Below are 19671 nucleotides of genomic sequence, written 5' to 3' on the forward strand. Positions count from 1 at the left end.
GTAACATGTATGCAAAGGAATATATCACAGTTATTCTATAACTCATTTCCTGGTGTGAGTTTGTTTTGCTGCAATTTAATGTAGTATTCTAAATGAAGATTTGGAAACGTGGTTAGTTGACATCTGCTAAAATAATCAGAAATATCTGCATGCATATTTATTCTTCTAGTTGAGATTTTGAGCAACTGCAGGTATACATTTTCATGAGCACCTTCACACGTTCTTTCTGATGAATACATTCTGTATTTCATACCATTTTAACAGCCTCTTATGTTTCTGGCCAAACTTTTTGCTTAAGAAAGCAAAAAAGAGTAAATATATAATATTCAAAAATCTTCAGGCATTCTACTTGTTGAGATGTGAGTTTAATGGAAACACACACACATACATGCTTTGAAAAGAATTGCCCAACAGATTATTTTTTTAAAGACTTTATTTATTTATTTTAGAGAAAGAGCTCACATGTGCAAGCAAGTGGAATGCGGAGGGGCAGAGGGAGAGGGAGAGACTCAAGCGGACTCTTCACTGAGCACAGAGCATAATATGGGGCTTGATCCCATGACCTGGAGATCATGACCTGAGCTGAAATCCACAGTTCATTCTTAACCAACTGAGCCACCCAGGTGCCCTTGCCCAACAGAATATTAAAATGAGTCTCCCCTTGCACTTCTGAACACATCTGTACACACATCCACATACACCAGTGTCACAAGTAAACTCACCACTCAGAGATTAGCTCTATAAATTTTCTGGTTTTGATGATTATAGGCTTAACCCTCCTTGCCCTTGCTCACTCATTTTCCATCTTCTCTTGCCACCATTATCACTCTCCTTTTCTTCCTTTCACACTCCTGATCTCTCTTCATATATCTATGTATTTTACCAATATAGCATCATATTATATATACCATTTTAAGTCTGCTTTTTATTTAAATCTATTAGGAACATTTTTCTACATTAATAAATATTTATCTATCATCCTTTTTACTAATGGAACAGCTATTACCATATATACATTATTTTCCCCATTCCCCTATTTTTGGATATTATAGGATATTATAGGTTGATTCCATTTTTTTATAGTATTTCAGTTCTGAAACACACTCCTATCCATATGTCTTTGCATAGTTTTTCAGGTATGTCTTAAGGAAAAAATATAGTTGTACAATGTCTGGGTCAAATAGTAAGTAACTTTTACGACTTTTCATAAGAATTAGAAATCACACACACACAAAAAAGAATTAGAAATCACCTTATAGAAAGGCAAATTAAATCTCTAACATTAGTGTGCATGAGCACCAATTTTGTGGGCAGAAATTTTCTTTTAGTTTGGTAAAGCATTCATTAAAAAACTTTCATATTTCAGTTTTTGGTATTTTTGAAGGAAAATTAAGGCATCTGACATATTTATTTGCAAGATTGAAAATACATGAGTTCTACATCTAGAAAAAAATATCCTTAATTGAGAGATAGTCTTGTACAATGGAATATAAAGATCAGCTTCTATTTTCAACTAAGCCATTACATTTATGCTCATAATAATTCAGTAAATGTTTAGTAGTCTTTAGTTTTTCATTTCTTTATTTTTTAAAAAGATTTATTTATTCACCTTAGAGCATTTGTGTACATGTGTGAGTGGTGGAGAGGGATAGAGAAAGGAGAAGAGAAAGAATCTCAAGCAGACTCCACACTGAGTGCAGAGCCCAACTTGGGGCTCAGTTGCAGAACCCTGAGATCATGACCTGAGCTGAAATCAAGAGTCAGCCACTTAACTGACTGTGACACCCAGGCTCTCCCATTTTTCAATTCTTTAAAGGATATTATAAAACCAACTCTACTATTCTCCAAACTTTTTGGGAGGAATCATGGAGTTTTTTTTAAGATTTATTTATTTATTTGAGAGAAGTTGAGGAGAGGGAGAGGCTGAGGGTGAGGGAGAGAAAATCCTCAAGTAGATTCTCTGCTGATGCAGAGCCCACTGTGAGGCTTGATCTCATGACCCTGAGATCATGACCCGAGCTGAAGTCAAGAGTTAGATGCTTTAAATAACTGAGCCACGCATGCACCCCTGAAGGAATCATGGAATTCCCAGGGAGTCCATGGATCATGGAGATAAGCTTTTTTTAACCTTTTCTCTTTACCAGTGAGGAAATAAAGTGAATAAATGAAATGAATAAATGGCTCCACATTTTGAGTAGTTGAATACAGTCTAGTACTTCACCAATGAGAAATGAAATGAATAAATGGCTCCACATTTTGAAATGAAATGAATAAATGGCTCCACATTTTGAGTAGTTGAATACAGTCTAGTAATTCACCAATGGTTCAATAGTGGTCAATCTATTAAAATAAGTAGTATATTTTAACAGCAGGTGACAGGAAAACAAACATTTTCATCTCAATAGATTTTTAAATGGTGATGATTAAATCTGAGCTCTAGTTTTGAATTAAAATAAGTAGAATAGACTAAGAATTAATTTCCTTTATAGAATTAAAAAATATAAAAATCCAGAACTAAGATCATATTTACCAAAGAAACTTAAGATGAATTCCTAAGAAAATTATGGAAAAACCAAGTGGTATTTTTTAATTCTACCATTATTTGTATATGTTAAGAAATCAAACACTTATAATATTAGAAATAGAATTATTAGAAAGCATACAACAAGAAGTCATCATTATTTCCTGAAAGGTGCATGTAATTTTCTAGCCAGAGAATCTAAAGAAATTATGGGGAAAAAAAAAAAGTGTTATACCAAATTAAAGAGTTGAAATAGGTTAATGAACCCAAAACAAATATTAAAAATGGCTTTAATGTAACAGCTATTATCAGTTTGAAAATTGAATAAAATAAAAAGGTACCACTCACAATTGCAACAAAAACATAGACTATCTAGGAGTAAACTTAATAAGAAACTAATTGAAAGCTATACAGAAAAACATAGACCTTCACTGAGAGAAACAAGTAGAGATTTGAATAAAGACTGTGTACTATAAAGATGGAGTTCTTCCTCAATCAGTTTATAGGTTGTTGCAATTCCAGTCAAAACTCAAGATAGATTATTTTGTTTGTTTTTGAATTTAGTGAAGACAATCCTGGAGTTCATCTGAGGAACATCCAGGGTACATGTTTCAGAGAGGAGTAAAAGGGGAAATGTGGCTGACTAAACATTAACGTGGTTAAGCTTCAATAACTTAAAACAGAATAGGACTCAGGTGCAAAAATGACCAAGGAATTGAATATAATGATAGAGTTGATAGAAAGCCCTAGAAGGGCTTTGCTGAATAATAAAGATGCCATTACAAACTTATGAGGAAGATAAGGCTTAAGTGAATGAAATTCTTTTCAACTTGTGGTTCTCCTCCAGGGCAGTAATACCAAGGTGTTATTTTTAACATATATGCCGTTCAGAAAAGAATATAAAACTTTAATGAGCATTTATTTAATTTCTCTCAATTTAACTTTCCTTGGACTACTCTCCCAATATGTATTGCGATAAGAGCATTATTTTTTTTAAATGTCTTTTGGAAAATTGAGAATATTGATCAAAAGGACAATAAAAGTACATGTTAGCAGCCTATTACCTACTTCTCAATCTTACATCATAGTAACTTTAAAATAAACATTTTAATTCTTTTCATGTATCTTTATTTGAAATACACAGAACCTTCAAAATTATAAAGTATTAGTTATAATTTTGTCAGTTCTCTCTGCATGATATGTTAATACTTTGATACCAATAGGTAATTCTGAGATGAACTCCTATTTTAACTTTCTCCAGTTATGACATGTGTTTGAAATAATGGAATGTAAAGTCACATTGAAATTAAGTTATTTTTTTTTCAGAGTTTCTAACTATGACATCTTCTGGTATACTCATAATCTCTTCTTTGTCTTCTACATGCTACTGATGTTGCATGTTTCAGGGTAAGTTTAAAAAATATTTTAAAATATTTTTTAAAACATGTATACTTAAAAATGGGATAATGAAAGATAAATCTATAGGAATTTTTATAGGAAGTGATAAAATTACTTGGTTACTAGAATCGAGGGTAAAAATAGTGTTCTATTTTTAGCATAGTATATTTTAATGAAAGTAGGATAAATGTGTATTAAAACTGAAAGATTTTAGTTTTAAGTCCCACAGTATTGTACTTTTTTAAAAAAAGATTTATTTATTTTGGAGAGAGAGAGTGTAAGCAGGGGAGAGGCAGAGAGAGATAGAATAACAGAGAGAGAGAGAGAGAGAGAGAAGTAGACTCCTTGCTGAGCATTGAGTCCAATGTGAGGCTTGATCCTATAACCCCGAGATTATGACCTGAGCTGAGATCAGGAGTCAGATGTTTAACTGACAGAGCCACCCAGACATCCCTCTATAGTGATATCCTGATCATCTCTAAAAGAAAGTTAGGAAGAAGTGAGGACTTCAAGAAGGTATTTTAGTGTTTGTATTTTTAGGAATTCCTTATGTCTTGCTGCTGCAGAATTTGTAACAATGGAGTTATCAATTTTTAGTTTAAAAAGGCCTACTAGCCCATAGCAACATTTTTCTAGATTTGTCTCCTGGGACAAGGGAAATAAACACAAAATAAAGTATTGGGGCTACATCAAAAGAGAAAGCTTCTGCATAGTGAAGGAAACAACAAAAATAAAAGACAGCCTACTCAATGGGAGAAGGTACTTGCAAATGATATATCTGATAAAGAATTAGTATCCATAATATATAAAGAACTGATCCAGAAAAGTGGGCAGAAGACATGAGTGTCTTCCTGAGTGGCTCAAGCAGGTAAGGGTCTGATTCGTGATTTTGGCTCAGGTCATGATATCAGGGTCATGAGATCAAGCCCCATGTTGGGCTCTTCATTCAGCAGGGAGTCTGCTTGAGATTCTCTCTCTGTCTCTCCTTCCTCCCTCCACCTCCGCTCATGTGCACTCTCTAAAAAATAAATAAATTTTTAAAAAATGGGCAGAAGACATCAACAGACATTTCTCTAAAGAAGATATCCAGATGGCCAACAGACACGTGAAAAGATGCACAACATCACTCATCAGGGAAATACAAATCAAAACTATAATGAGGGGGATCCCTGGGTGGCGCAGCAGTTTGGCGCCTGCCTTTGGCCCAGAGTGCGATCCTGGAGACCCGGGATCAAATCCCATATCAGGCTCCCGGTGCATGGAGCCTGCTTCTCCCTCTGCCTGTGTCTCTGCCTCTCTCTCTCTGTGACTATCATAAGTAAATAAATTAAAAAAAAAAACAAAAACAAAAACAAAAAAACTATAATGAGGTATCACCTCACACCTGCCAGGATGTCTAAAACAAGCAAGCAAGAATAAGTTTTGGCAGGGATATAGAGATAATAGAAACCCCTCTTGTACCGTTGATGGGAATGCAACAGTGCACAGTGCACCCACTATGGAAAACAGAATGGAGGTTTCTTGAAAGTAAAATAGAACTACCATATGATCGAGTAGTCAAACTACTGAGTGTTTACTCAAAGAATAAAAAAATACTAATCCAAAGCTATACATGCACCCCTATGTTAATAGCAACATTATTTACAATAACCAAACTATGGAAGCAGTTCAACTGTCCATCAATAGATTAATGGATAAAAAAATGTATATATATCTCAACAATGAAATATTATTTGGCCATAAAAAAGAATGAAATCTTGCCATTTGCAACAGTATGGATGGACTTAGAGAATATAATGCTAAGTGAAGTAAGTCAGTCAGAGAAAGACAAATACCATATGATCTGGCTCATATGTAGAATTTAAGAAACAAAACAAATGAGCAAAGGAAAAAAAAGAGAGAGGCAGAAACCAGGAAACAGACTTTTAAAAAAATATATTTATTTATTCATGAGAGAGACAGAGAGAGAGAGAGAGACAGAGACACAGGCAGGGGAAGAACCAGGCTCCATGCAGGGAGCCTGATGTGGGACTCGATCCCCGGTCTCCAGGATTATGCCCTGGGCCAAAGGCAGACACTAAACCGCTGAGCCACCAAGGGATCCCCGGACTCTTAACTAGAGAACAAACTGATGGTCACCAGAGGGTAAGTGGTGGGAGATGGGTGAAATAGGTGATGGGGATTAAAGAGTACACGCATAATGATGAGCTCTTACTATTTTTTTATTTCAAGTTTTTATTTAAATTGTAGTTAACATATATGGTATAGAATACATACAGTGCTCATCACAGATGCCTTCCCTAATACCTCACCCATTCCCTGTGCATTCCCATCAGCAACCCTCAGTTTGTTTGCTGTAGTTATGAGTCTTATATGGTTTGTTTACCTCTCTCTCTCTTTTTTTACCTTCCCCTGTGTTCATGTTTTATTTCTTAAATTTGACTTAAGTGAAATCATATGATATTTGTCTTTTTCTGACTAAATTATTTCATTTAGCATAAGACGCTCTAGTTCTATCCACATTGTTGCAAAAGGAGATTTCATTTTTGATTGCTGAGTAAATATATACATTCCATATCTTCTTTATCCATTCATCAGTAATGGAAGTTCACCTCTTTCCATAGTTTGGCTGTTGTTGATAATGCTGCTATAAACATCAGGGTTTATGGAACATTGACTAATGTATGGAATTGTTGAATCACTATATTGTACACCTGAAACTAATATAACATTGTATGTTAACTCTACTGGAACTAAAATACAAAACTTAATAAATATATATAAATAAAAATAAAAACAAAGTAAAAAGGCCTAGCTATAATAATAGTTGTAGAGAAAGCCAGAGGTTTACAATGACCAAAGACAAGTTTCTGTCAAAAACAGCAGAAAATCAAAAGGAAAAAAAGAAAGTATCCTAAGCTTATTACAAGGAATATACCCCCAATATTCTGAAAAGTGTGTCAACCCAAGCAGTTTACTCAAAGATACAGTGCTTAAAATAACGCATTAGCTTACAGTAAGGAAATAATACATATGTATATGCATATAACTGCATGATCACTGGAGTGGACCATGCTTTTGTCTTGAGACTCACACTAATATGACACGATAGGCCATTATCTGGCATGAGGTTCACTTGATTGAATAGAATAACAGAGGACAGGAATCATAGAAGGTCAATAGGATAATGTCAGGTCCTTCTTCTGTGGGGATCCCTCTGGCTGGTTAGGGTTATTTCCCACCTCTTCTTCCTTCCCTCCAGTGTGGTAACTCAGTTTTAAGATGAATAAACCACATAGGTAGGCATGGACTACCTTGCCTTGCGTGAGGCTCATGCTCCACAGAACCAGTATCTCAGTAGCAGCCCTTATCTCCTCAAGGGATGCCCTCAGTTGTAAGAACACACTGCACACAGGAAACTGAGGTCTGTGAGTCCTGAATGATTTTATAGTTCACTCATAGCCCCCCTGGTTTAGATGCATTCCACCAAGAATAAACAATGTTGCCTGGAAACACAGCTGGCATTCCCTATTTATCATGGCCCAAAATGTTTCCAGGGAGACAGTGTTTGGAGAACTGTTCAGATCTGCTGTTAATCCTTTCCTCAGAGTATTTTTATAATGTACTTTGTTAGTACAGTAGGTTGTATACATAAATTACTTATTTCAGGGTACATGTTCAAAATGTTTTTTTTTCCCCCTCTGATTTTGAAGACCGCTGGCTTAGAGAGCAGTATTATATGGGTCTCCCTTGTATGTCTTGGCTCAATTTGTTCTGTACCAGGTTCCAGAACATACAGTTGTAGAGCATCTGAAACATGGCCACACATTATTATCTAGTTGTCATTCCTGCCACACAAAGATGGCCATGGTCTGAGGAAGCTCTGGGTTCTGTTCTTTTCCCTTTGTGGAGGGAAAATATGTAATCTGTTCTATGGAGTATTAGGACATCAAGAAAGCTCTCAGTACAGAAAATTTGTTTACCTTCTGTTATTTAAATGACTTGTTTGCCTGTCAGGGCTATTACCATAAAATGAACCATGAGTAAGCAGATGCTACTAATGTTAACAGTAATTTAATAATGCTTACTGTGTGCCAGGGTTGAATTCAAAATGATTTAAGAAATTTTTATGTCTTCATAGGGAAGCTTTATGTCCTCAGGGAATCATAGTTTTACAAGAATAATAATATTAAACCCCCTTTACAGGTCAGAAAAAATGAAGTTTAGAGACAATAAGTAACTTGCTAAATAAAGTTTAACGGATGGATCCTGGATTCAAATACTACCACTCTGACTCCAAAACTCATATTATTTTACTACTAGGTTCAATTTTTTTGAGAAAGATCTGTGCCAAGAATTTGGTGTTAAGATGTTTTTTAAAGGTTAACATCTTGATTTATCTGGGATTGTGGTCTCTCTCATCTGTCTGTAACAGATGAGAGAAAAATGCAATCATTTGTTCGTGTAATTAATTATGCATTCTTCTGCCTTTATGTTGTACTAAGTTAAAACTTAAAATATCTGTTTCTTTGTAATTCAAAATAGTCAATTTTTTTTAAAGGTTCAGGAGTTCAGACAGATTTCTTAAGTTTCAAGAGGCTTGTATTGAGAGTTCTTTCTTCATTTTTTGGACATAAAAGAAGGCATATTTAAATTTTGATTTTACTTTTGTAGAACAAGGGTCATAAACAAATTGAATTTAATTTATGCAAATAAATAACAAAAGGCATCTGCAGAGTGAATTTTATATAATTAATCTCATACCAATCTAATTGTTACAAACAAGTAAAAAACAATTATTCTAATACTGAAATCAGCATCATTAAACAAATATATAATCCCCTAAGCATTCCATAGTATACATTTTTTATGAAATTAAATTTTTATGAAGTAAAATTGACAAAATTATGTGTATATTATAAATTGCAAATCAATATATTTTAAGTATACAGTGTGATGATATGTATATATGTTGTGAAATGATTACCCCAACCAACTGAATTAACACATCCAGCACTTCAGTTATCTTTTTTTTTTCCCCTCTGGTGAGAACGTTTAAGATCTACTCCCTTAGGAAATCTCAAGTGCATAGTATGGTATTGTTAACTATAGTCATTATGCTGTGCATTAGATCTTCATAACTTATCCATCTTATAACTAGAGTTTGTAACCTTTTGAAGTTAAATTTTGAATAATGCCACATAGATTATGCGTCTGGTATGGGAAAACCTACTAGTGGTAAATCTTACAGCTTTTTCAAAAGGGAACATTTCTCAAAAAATTCTTTTATTGATAAAAGATCTAAGTAAATCTATTGTTATCATTTGTGCCAATGTTGAGAACTTAGACATCTTTGCTTATGAAATACCTTGATAATTTCATTCTCTAGCTTTTGGTTATATGAGTAAATAAAGTGCAGTTATTGAAAACAAATTACTTGGATTTGTATTGAAATTTCTATTAAAGAATGTGCTTTAGATAGGGAAAGGAAATCAGTATTTTCTGGGCATGTGCTATTTCCATCAGTGTGCTAAGTACTATAATAAGGTATAGAGGAACAATATAATGTATGATCTTTAGTATCCCAGATTGGTAATTAATTTGGCATTAAAACATCAGTTGGAAGAACTAGAGAGAATTTTAGACTGCCTATTTTCCAGGTATAAACACATTTTATTTTCAAGAATTCTAGTAGTTCAGAATTGAAGAATCTACGTAGGCCAGAAATATTAGACAATTTTAGGCTCTGGGGATGAAGCAATTAGAGATTGTTAACTGATTTCTCTGCCTAAGCAGACTTTTGTAATAGGACGAGCAGTTGCTTCCAATGATTTTTGAAGGTCAATTTTGTTTTCATAGAATCTCAAATTTTGAAGGAAGCTTAAAAGAAATCTCGAATAAGATGCCTTGAGTCTCCCATACAATCTAAGTAAATATCTAATTTTGAAAAGCCTACTTTGTCTTTGAGAAGCTCTAATTTTCAAAGTTCGTTTTCTTTTGAACCAGAATTTTACTTTAATTTAATTCACTGATTTCAGTGTCTGTGACTCTGTAGGGCCATGGACATTGAGCCTTCTCCTTCAAATTCTGTTCCATCTATTCCTTGCTTGTTGATATTTCAAGTCTCATCATTATTCTAAACTTAAAAATATATATATTAGTAGTTAATATTCACTGAGAACTAGCTTGTACCTTACTAATGTTTGATGTCATTAAATTATCCCAACCCTGGTAAAATCTGCTGCTGCTGCTGTTGCTGCTGCTGCTGCTGTTGTTGTTGTTGTTATTATTATTATTATCATTATTCTCATTGTCCAGGTGACAGAGCAGGAGCAGTGGTAGGCGAAGTAACTTGTTAAAAGTCATGGGTAATTAGTACACGAGTTTGGGTTTGAACCCAGGGACCAGATTCCTGAATCCACCTTTTTCACCACTAACTTAAGGGGGGCTGCAGTTTGAAATACTTCCCTTGTATCCCTTTTAAACCAAACTAAGTGTGGTGCTCTTGAGGTATATGATGTGACATTGGCAACAGTGGAAAGTTTATATTTTTTGCTCCAAATATTATAGCCATTATTTAGGAACCAGTTGTCTTGTTCCATGATTACCCATGCCCTTAGCTTAACACAATTTTCATACTTGTTACCAGTACTTTAGATTTTTAAATTATTTATAAGCAAATCTATTGCATGGCACCCTAAAAAAATTTCATATACACTAAACTCAGTCAGTGGTCAAATGTATCTTTAAAATATGCTAATTTTCCTTTCTAAGAGGTCAGAAAAGCACAGCAATTACGAGGTGTATCATTAGTAGCTGTACAATCTTGCCAGATAATTTGTCCTTTCTTTTCCTTAACTATTAGATGGGATTAATAAAGTCACTTACATCATAGGGTTGTTTCAGGTTTAGATAAGTAAATATAGCAATGTAGGCATAATATTGACATATTCAAGTATTAGCAGAAAAATATACTTGTGCCAATACTAATAGATATGTTAGGAAGAAACTATATTTAACTGTTTGAAGAATCTTTTTTTTTTTTTATAAAGACACAGCATTTTTGAAGAGCCCATATTTCCCTATCTATAAAGTAATTTGATGAAAGTATAATGAAAACTGCTTAGCAGATCAAAGAATGTTCCTTAAAAGGGCAACAATTTTTATAACACTATGAGGTCTCAAAACTTCAGTTGATTTTAACAATAAAGGTTTACTTTGAGACTTATAAGACAAGCCTTCTCCTGAGGAATTTTTTTCTTTTAATTTTTAATACACCTTTCTAGGAGGTTGCTATTTGTATGCTATATTAAAGATATTTCAATTCAGAAGGCATTTAAGGAAAAATAGCCAAAACTGTTTCCCTCTTTTCAGACATGAATGTAACTGGACATTTCTTTATTTTCATTTGAAAAACTCATCAGGAGGAGATATATACTGCCATTCTCACTTACTGATGAAAGGGATATTGGAGGGAAAAGTAATTATGAACGTCACAGAGCCTCAGCTGAGGACTAACCCTACTCCTTTGACAGGCATGTGGAGAGTATGCGTTGTAAATGAGATTTGGCACCCTGGCCGCTCAATCTTACCATAGTCAACACCCACTGGCTTTAGCTTGAAGTGTTAGGTGGGTAGTGATTGTATTTTACTTTTTTATTTACATGAGAGAGGAATTATAATGTGACAATTCTGAAAAAGAGAGGGGGGAGGTCCTCCCTAAATGCATGTATGGCAATGAGAGCCAATTAATTGTGTAAATAATATTTTTGTGCTAGCTCTGCTGGACTTCTCAGACTTTATTTTATTATATAAATTGATATATATTATTTGTATATTACATAGTACATTATTCTTTCATACAGAGCTCTTTGCCATTTGGGACTACTTGCTGGCAAGACTTCATTGTAGAGCGTGATTTTATTGTTTGAATCATTTTTTTCTAGGAGGATTTAAAAGGAATGGATTTCTATGTGCATGTTTCTAAAATCATTTATTCTTTAAACTAGGCGAACACAGTGGGAAGCCTTTGTCAACAATGACATTAATGACCCAGAGGCACTGTCAGCTTCATAGAAGTTTAGGCTCAGGAAGTTAGCCAGTTAGTTCACAAATATTTATGAAGTAAGGCTTATTGTACTGGCTTATCCTCCCTCTACTATGCCCTTAGGAGGAGGAAAGTATGAACATTTTGTTGGGGGATAGAGGTGTTTATGCAATTTGGATAAGTGTTGAAAGTTGCTGATTCTCAAATATCTTCTCTTTTAGAAGCCATTTCCACTGAGGGCTCTCTTTACCCACTCTGGCTTGTGGGATCTTCCTTCTGGTCAGAGGCATTTGCGCCTGTCAGTGGGAACTTGATGAAGCCCAGGGGAAAAAAGGCCCAGAGGTGTTATGTTAAGCCAATTCTATTCTAGCACTGAGGAAGAACTATATATTTCCCATACCTTCTTTTCCATTTTCCTTTCCTTGCCTCTAGATTTTAATTGGCTATATAATGTACTGCCCAAACTAGACACTTCTGAGAATGAAATGGGATCCTATTAATAGTTAAGCAGTGACTTGTGAATAAACCAGGACATAACGGTTATTCTTTTCTATTCCTAGGCATTAGGGGAAAGCTCTAGGGAGACTGAATCACAAAACAAAACTTTACCTCAAATAGGGGCTCTACATGAGTATTTGGGAGCCTAGAACCTTCAAATAATAGACACAGTAGATTTTCCTAGCTTTGTCCCACAGTACAGATCACAACTGAATGTCCTCCACCATGTTAAGTGGAAGGTTGAGGACAGTCATGGCTAAATCTTTTGTATACTACCCATCACACATACAGGTAACCTGTTCTGAATAGTTTCTAGATGCTTAAATTCCTGTAGGTGTGCATAATTATTATAAATGATGCCGTTTATTTCTACCTCAAAGTCCTACTTCTCTTTCAGTAGAGTAGGAGTTCTCTACTTGGATTCATAATCTCCAGGAATCATTGAATGGCTGCAAGGGGATCCATGAATTCCTGGAATGCACCCCCCCCCCCCCGCTCCATGCACAATGTGTGTGTGTGAATGTAAATATATATATTTATATTTAATACATTACACACACACACACACACACACACACACACACACACACACTAGCTTTTATTAAATTCCCAAAGCCGTAATTGGCCCAAAGGAAGTTAAAAGTAACTGAACTAAATGAAGCCTCTTAAAGCTAGAGTTTTACTGGAGAGCTGTAATATTACATTTATACATTTTATGTCTCCACTTCCGTTTTATCCAGAGTTAAAAACAATAGATTGTGGGGAAAATGAGAAACACTGGGGCAATTTTCTTTTCACATGAGGGCTTCTGTAAGGAGAATTTACCTGATAAATATGGTTTTGGACCTGCCAATCAATCACATTATCATTTTAGAGGATAATAATGATAGTAGTTATAATTATTTCCAAGGTTTATATAATATTCAGTATGTGCTCTTAGCACTAACTTATGCACACATACATATATATATATATACATATCTATCCCCCAGATGCATACAGAGTTGTTTTTTTAAAATCTCATAACACTATGAGGTAAGTACTTTTATTATCCTCATTTTACAAATGGGAAAATGAGGCACAGAAGGTTAAATGAAATGATTATTTAAAGCTACTAGCTAGGGCCTGATAGGGCTGGGGATTCACCACCCACAGTCTGACCCCAGAATCTATGCATTTAATTTCTCATCTTTTTTTGAATTAATGAATTATTTATACACGGTTTGGAAGGTACCTTGCTTATGAATGCAATATATTCATGTCATGTGAATATCTGGGATAACTGTCTAATTTATCTGTAAAAGTTGGTGATTATATATGTGTATTTTGTGTTTTGAGCAAGAAATTCAATTTTATTATAAGTTACATAAATTCAAGGTTTTGAAGATGAAATGTCCTCCCATAAGACAGTATGAAGAAAATGAAACTTTCATATTGTTTTATCAATGTTTCTTAAAATGCTCAACCTTGTTATGGCAAATAATAAATATAACTATAATAATTCTAATAATAAAATAATATCTATGTGATACTTTAACATCCAAAATTCTTGCAGGTAACTTGAAAATAGCAATGAAAAAATCTGAATTCTAGCCTAGGGTTAATAAAAATACAGTGGAAGAGACACTCTTACCAGTATTCTTGTTACACTGTGTCTTTGGTGCTTCATTCAGCCAACAGGTGGCCCACATCTTTTCAAACCTGTTATCAAGCCTTAGAGTAGTGCCTGTCATTCATTGCTAACAATAGAGAATAAGGAGAATGGGAATTGCACAGAAAGAAAAGAAAGAACCTACATATATACTCCTTGAAAATACCCGGGGGGAGGGGGAGAGAGAAATTCACATAAACACCGTATATCCAGAAGTACAGAATATGTATACATTATATAAGATCTTTTTTTTTTTTTATTATATAAGATCTTATGTAAAAGATAGAACATCAGGCTTTAGCTGAAGTGGTTGAATGGTAGAAAAGTCCAGTGTTCTCTTTTCCCTACCCCATTATGTATCTGTGAGTTCCAATATGAAAGAGAAAAGACAATATGGCAGGGATATATCCTAAGTAAATTGCAGTGTTTTTGAGGATAGGAATGTTTCTTACCCATCTTTACCAATGGAATCCATTTCCCAAGTTATCATTGAGTATGTGCTGGATTAAGTGAAATCGTATTAATTGGCTCTTAGCTAGGAATTTGTTGTTCTTCTAGGTCTTTCCAGTGTTCCTCAATTATTAAAGCATTGCAGATAATAATAAAAAATAATCTGTGTATTTGTTTAAATGCCATTGGATTCCCATTTTTGGGACTGTTACTTATGTTTAGTGTTCTCTGGGTATAACTAGTATATCAATTCCTGTGCCAGAGGAATTAGTTTTTAAGTCTTGACTATTTTGGTTGTCTTACAGATTGGCACATTTTTGTTGGAGATTTTTTGTGTAATTCTGTGGCTAAAAATTCTTTGGATCACAGAAGAAAAAAATTCATCTCTTTGTTTTCTTTCACTTTTTGGCTTTTGAATTTTTCATCCATATATATAGAGAGAACACAATTCCTAAAGAAGGAAGACTAAAGATAAGTCTTTCTTATCTGGAACTCAAGTCTCTCTCACATAATATTTATATATTTCCATATGTTAATAATATAGTATTCTGTACAACTATGGTCTTTAAGATATGTTTTCCCCCCTACTTCTAATTTCCCATTCATATCATTGATTTTCATTTTTGTGTAAAAAATAATTTTTCTGTATAGCAATTCTGGACTAAGGTCTTATGATTAATTTACTTTTGCTGATATTTTATCCTGGAAGCAGGTAGTCATAGGTGTGAGGTCTTGTGACAGTTTCTCCCATGAGGATTCCATATGTATGAGTGGATTGATATAGTTTTACAGAGCATTTGCACATCTATAAATTCGTGTTGGAAGCTATCTTTGTTTACAAATTTTGAATCTAAATTGTGAGTTTACTTTTTCCCCACTGTGAGGATAGGAATAGTGAGTTTCAGACCAAATACTTTCTCACATAATTTTAATCTCACTTTTCCTTCTGGGATCTTACTCATAATAACAAGTGGTCTTGGCTGGCACTACAGAGTAAAAAAGTTGGGGAGGAAGGAGAAGGAACAAGGGCTACATTTAAGAAATATTTTTAGTACCTTAGTGTTTTTCTGAAATGTGAAATAATTCTTTTATTCCCACTGCCATTTTAGTGAAGCCTGAAAGCAGAGCATATACTAACAAATACTGGATGCTTATACATGTTTTTCTTCCCAAGAGATTAAAGTCCTTTGCTTTTATATACCTGTGGAGTCGAGAGGAACATGTACTATCTCACTTTTTCAGCTGAGGAAAGTTTGTAAAATGACCTGTTAACTTTACATACTTAAGGAATGTTCCGGTCTTGATCCTGCGTTCTTAGGCTCCAGGGATTAGTTTTGCCAGTTGCATAGTGTCTGTGGCAGGCTACTTAATTTTCAGGGCTCACTGCAAAATGAAAATGTGAGGCCCTTTGATAAAAAAATTTTAAGTATTTCAAGATAGCAACAGAACAGGGCCTTTCTAAGAGCATGGTTCCATGAGACTGCAAAGCTCACACACCCATAATGCTGGCTGTCTGTGCTGCCCAGTTTTGTACCTTGGACAACACCATCAGCACGAGCTAGTCTCAGTATGTGCTCCAGTCAAGCTGTAGGATGTGAATACTCTCAGGAATCCAGGAAAGAATGAAGAGACAAGGACATGTCTAGACCAGACAAAGTGGGGATGGAAGTAAAAGCTTTGATCCAATATGTACTCAAATGCTAAGAGGTTCCCAGATGTATGCTGGATCCTTAGCTTAGGAAAGCACTTCACTTCAATATGATGCTAACAAGTAGGTGATAACTTGACTCCCTTGATAACTTGTGTGCTTGGATTAGAATTGGTCAGGGTCAGGGCAGGGCTGAGATCTCAGGTTCAACTTAGCAATAATCAAGGAAGAAGAGGAATAACATAAGTTGCAGATTGATTTAATGGTATTTCTTACAAACGTGAATGTGCTTACATGGGTTACTCTACTAAATACTATCTAACATCTAGACATCTTTTTTGAAGTAGGACTATGAGTTCAAACGCCCCCCTGTGTCATGTGGTTTAACAACAACCAAAACAAAAAGTTGTATGTATACTTCCAGTCATTCATGAATTCATTCAATGAATATATTATATTTTGAACACTTGCTGTAGATTACAGGCACTGTTCTAGGCACCAGCAATGCAGCTGAGGCACAGGACAAATCCATGACCTTAAGTAGTATGCATTATAGTGGATTCCACAGAAGTCAGTGAATTCCAATGGGTTTTGAAATAATAAATTTGGATGTGTTTTCCTAAGCTCTTTTTTTTTTTTTTGTACTTTAAACAAAGTAAAAAGAACAGTCAGAAACAGGTTGTTCTATTTTTCTCTTTATAGAATATAGGAAAAAAGTAGGTTTCTCATAGGACAAGGATTTTTTTTTCTCTACTTTAAAAAAGGATTAAAATCACAAACATAAAGGTTACGTAAGTGACACTGCATTTGTTAGACATTTTTAACATGCAATTAAAGTAAATGATTTCGTGATTCTCCTTTTTGGCAGGCATGGCATTTTGTGATACTTAATTTTTGCCATAAAATATTTTTATGACTTCTATGTTGTAACCTAATGGGATTTATTCTGTGTACTGTATTATTTTCTCTGACTTTGCCACTTAAATGGTAGTATAACTGTAATGCCTCTTGAGGATAAAGGAAAAAAAGAAAGAAATCTATTTTCTGAAACGCTGTTGAGTTTTGAAAGCACATCTTGATATCCCTATGAGTACAAAAACAATAGCATTTACAACCATGTATTTTGATACACTGTAAAATCCTTGATTTCTCACGATAGAAGAACACTAGACATTCCAAAGATATTTCAGAATCTCTTCTTTGGAACATAATACAATTAAAAAATGAGTAATAAGCATGTCTATTCTTAAATTGTCTGTGTGCTTTCTTCCCCTATCCCTGCTATATCATCATCTTCAAGACCGTTGATCATTCATGGACATTTTTTCCCCTTCTCATTTTTCCTTTCAAATTATTTATCATTTAATTATGAAAGATAACAACAGCACATACAAGATTGTTCTCTTTATTTTAACTTCTATGCATTTGCTATATGCAAACAAATTATGTGACTATTTGCTTTTAAAATCAATGCACTAGAAATGCATTGAAGGTCTACTATGTGCCAGAAACTTGCTAGAGGGCTGACAGGGTTTGGCAGTGAGTATGGACATACAGGGTTATATAAATGCATGAGACAAGCATGCACTCAGCTGGGAGCCTGCTCAAGATTCTCTTCCTCTTCCTGCCCTTACCTCTGCACATGCACACACGTTCTCTCTCTCTCTAAAATATTTTTGAAAAATCCCTTTTTAATTGAGAGCTCTATGTTATCTTGAGCTACTCTCAAGCTAAGTCGCATAGGTTATCTTTGTCTTAAAACCCCATTAAAATGTTCTTTTCTTTTTCTCCTTCTGTAATTGTTGTCATCAAAGAAACATGGATAAGATAGAAAAGACCTATAGACAGACAATGATAACAAAAATATCACTCATCAAAAAAAAAACAAAACCACAGAATCTCAGGTTACATTTGGCTAAATAAGATGGCAAAGATACTGATGGGTTCACATGGAAGGACACTGGCAGATTTTGAACTCCGTGTTGAAAGAATAAATATCGGGCATACCAGACCGATGCTTCATGCCTTTCTGCCTATTTCCATAAACTTTATAACAAATTTGTGTGGTAAAGACCAGTGGCCCCATCTTAGAATGAGTGAAAATGTTTGGAGCTGCTATCTGCCCAAGAGCACACTGTCAGCCCATGGCCATATCAGAGACCCCTGTACTAGGCTTCCCCCAACCCTCCATTCTTCATATATACCACACCCTGAAATTAAAGACCAATGTGTGCATTGAACAAACATGTACAGCTCTATCTGGTTATAGATTTGGAAAAGGAAGAAGTATACTTCTAACCAAACTAATAATTTTACTTATTTTTCAAGTCCAATTAAATGCAATAACTTACTCTTTCATTGTACTAGTAAAACATAGAATTCTAATTTTTTTTGTACTGGTGCAGAATTTCTTGAAATTTTTAGAATATGCATTCTTAGAATATGATGTGTCTTTAACATTATCTTTTGTGCCCATTAAAATAATTTCATTCTGAAAATTTTTTAATAGAAATGTAGACTAGATATATTTGGATATATTTGGATTGAAAGATAAATATTATATATCATCTCTTTAATCCATTTACTCCACTGTGACCACATTTGTTAAAATTGAGTTATGTATTATATGTGATTTTTATTGTTTTATGATTGTTTTGAATCTCTAGTATCTAATTTATTCCAGCAGACATAATATATATGTCTAGAGTTTAATGCAATCTTTCCAACTACAAAAGAGCTTTCAGGAACATGGAACTCTGTCTATATGCCAGACAATGCTGATCTTTCTTGTTGCCCACATCACTGAGACATACTAGGCACTCACTCCTAAAAGGGATTTTAGAATCTTACATATCCCTTGAAATACCAAGAATAGCAACACTTTGTTGGACTGAGCTGGCCTGAAGATTTGTACTGCATGGTAATGTTTGTCATTCTAAGGATCATTTAGCACATGGGGTCCTACCCACCTGAACACTTAAGACCATGCTTTTGCATAACGTTAAGCAGCCTTCTTCCAATACACACACACACACACACACACACGCATGCGCATTATCTGACTGTATTTCCAGACTTTTGTTCATTCTGAACCTCCTTCTTTGATGTCTACTTCTTTAGCCAAGTGGTTTGGTTTGTATGATATAAGTTTTTAGAATGAGGTTTCTGAATCCCATGCTTAGACTACCATTTAGTTAATCTCTAACCTAAATAAAGCCTTAAGTCTCTCATCTGTGTAATGGGCATCAAAACATCCTGTATGATTATTTTGTTTTCAAGTTTAAGTGAGAAATAGATGTTTAAAAAACCCTGACATCCTTTCTTAAATATTAATCTTCCTCTTCCTTACCTTTTTCATAGATATGTTTTAAGGATCCAGTGAACTAACATGCTGTATGGTGACAGATGAAGGGCGTAGAATTTGAGTTAGAACTGAGTTTATTTTTCTTTTTTTACGA

At 34.4% G+C, this 19671-nt stretch overlaps 1 protein-coding gene across 6 annotated transcripts in view; it reads left to right on the plus strand.

Annotated features, from left to right (window-relative positions):
* The window catches only part of NOX4 (NADPH oxidase 4), a 179319-nt gene that overhangs the window by 55115 nt on the left and 104533 nt on the right, over positions 1–19671 (plus strand). For 5 of the 6 annotated variants that reach the window (XM_049099071.1, XM_035703753.2, XM_035703756.2 and 2 more), the window contains one exon: positions 3848–3928. The exons of the other annotated variant lie outside the window; for it this stretch is intronic. In XM_049099071.1, the coding sequence (XP_048955028.1) occupies positions 3848–3928 (81 nt within the window). The remainder of the gene's footprint in view (positions 1–3847; positions 3929–19671) is intronic. 6 annotated transcript variants of the gene reach the window in all.

This window comes from Canis lupus, chromosome 21 (assembly GCF_003254725.2).
Source record: "Canis lupus dingo isolate Sandy chromosome 21, ASM325472v2, whole genome shotgun sequence".
NCBI classification, from domain to species: Eukaryota; Metazoa; Chordata; class Mammalia; order Carnivora; family Canidae; genus Canis; species Canis lupus.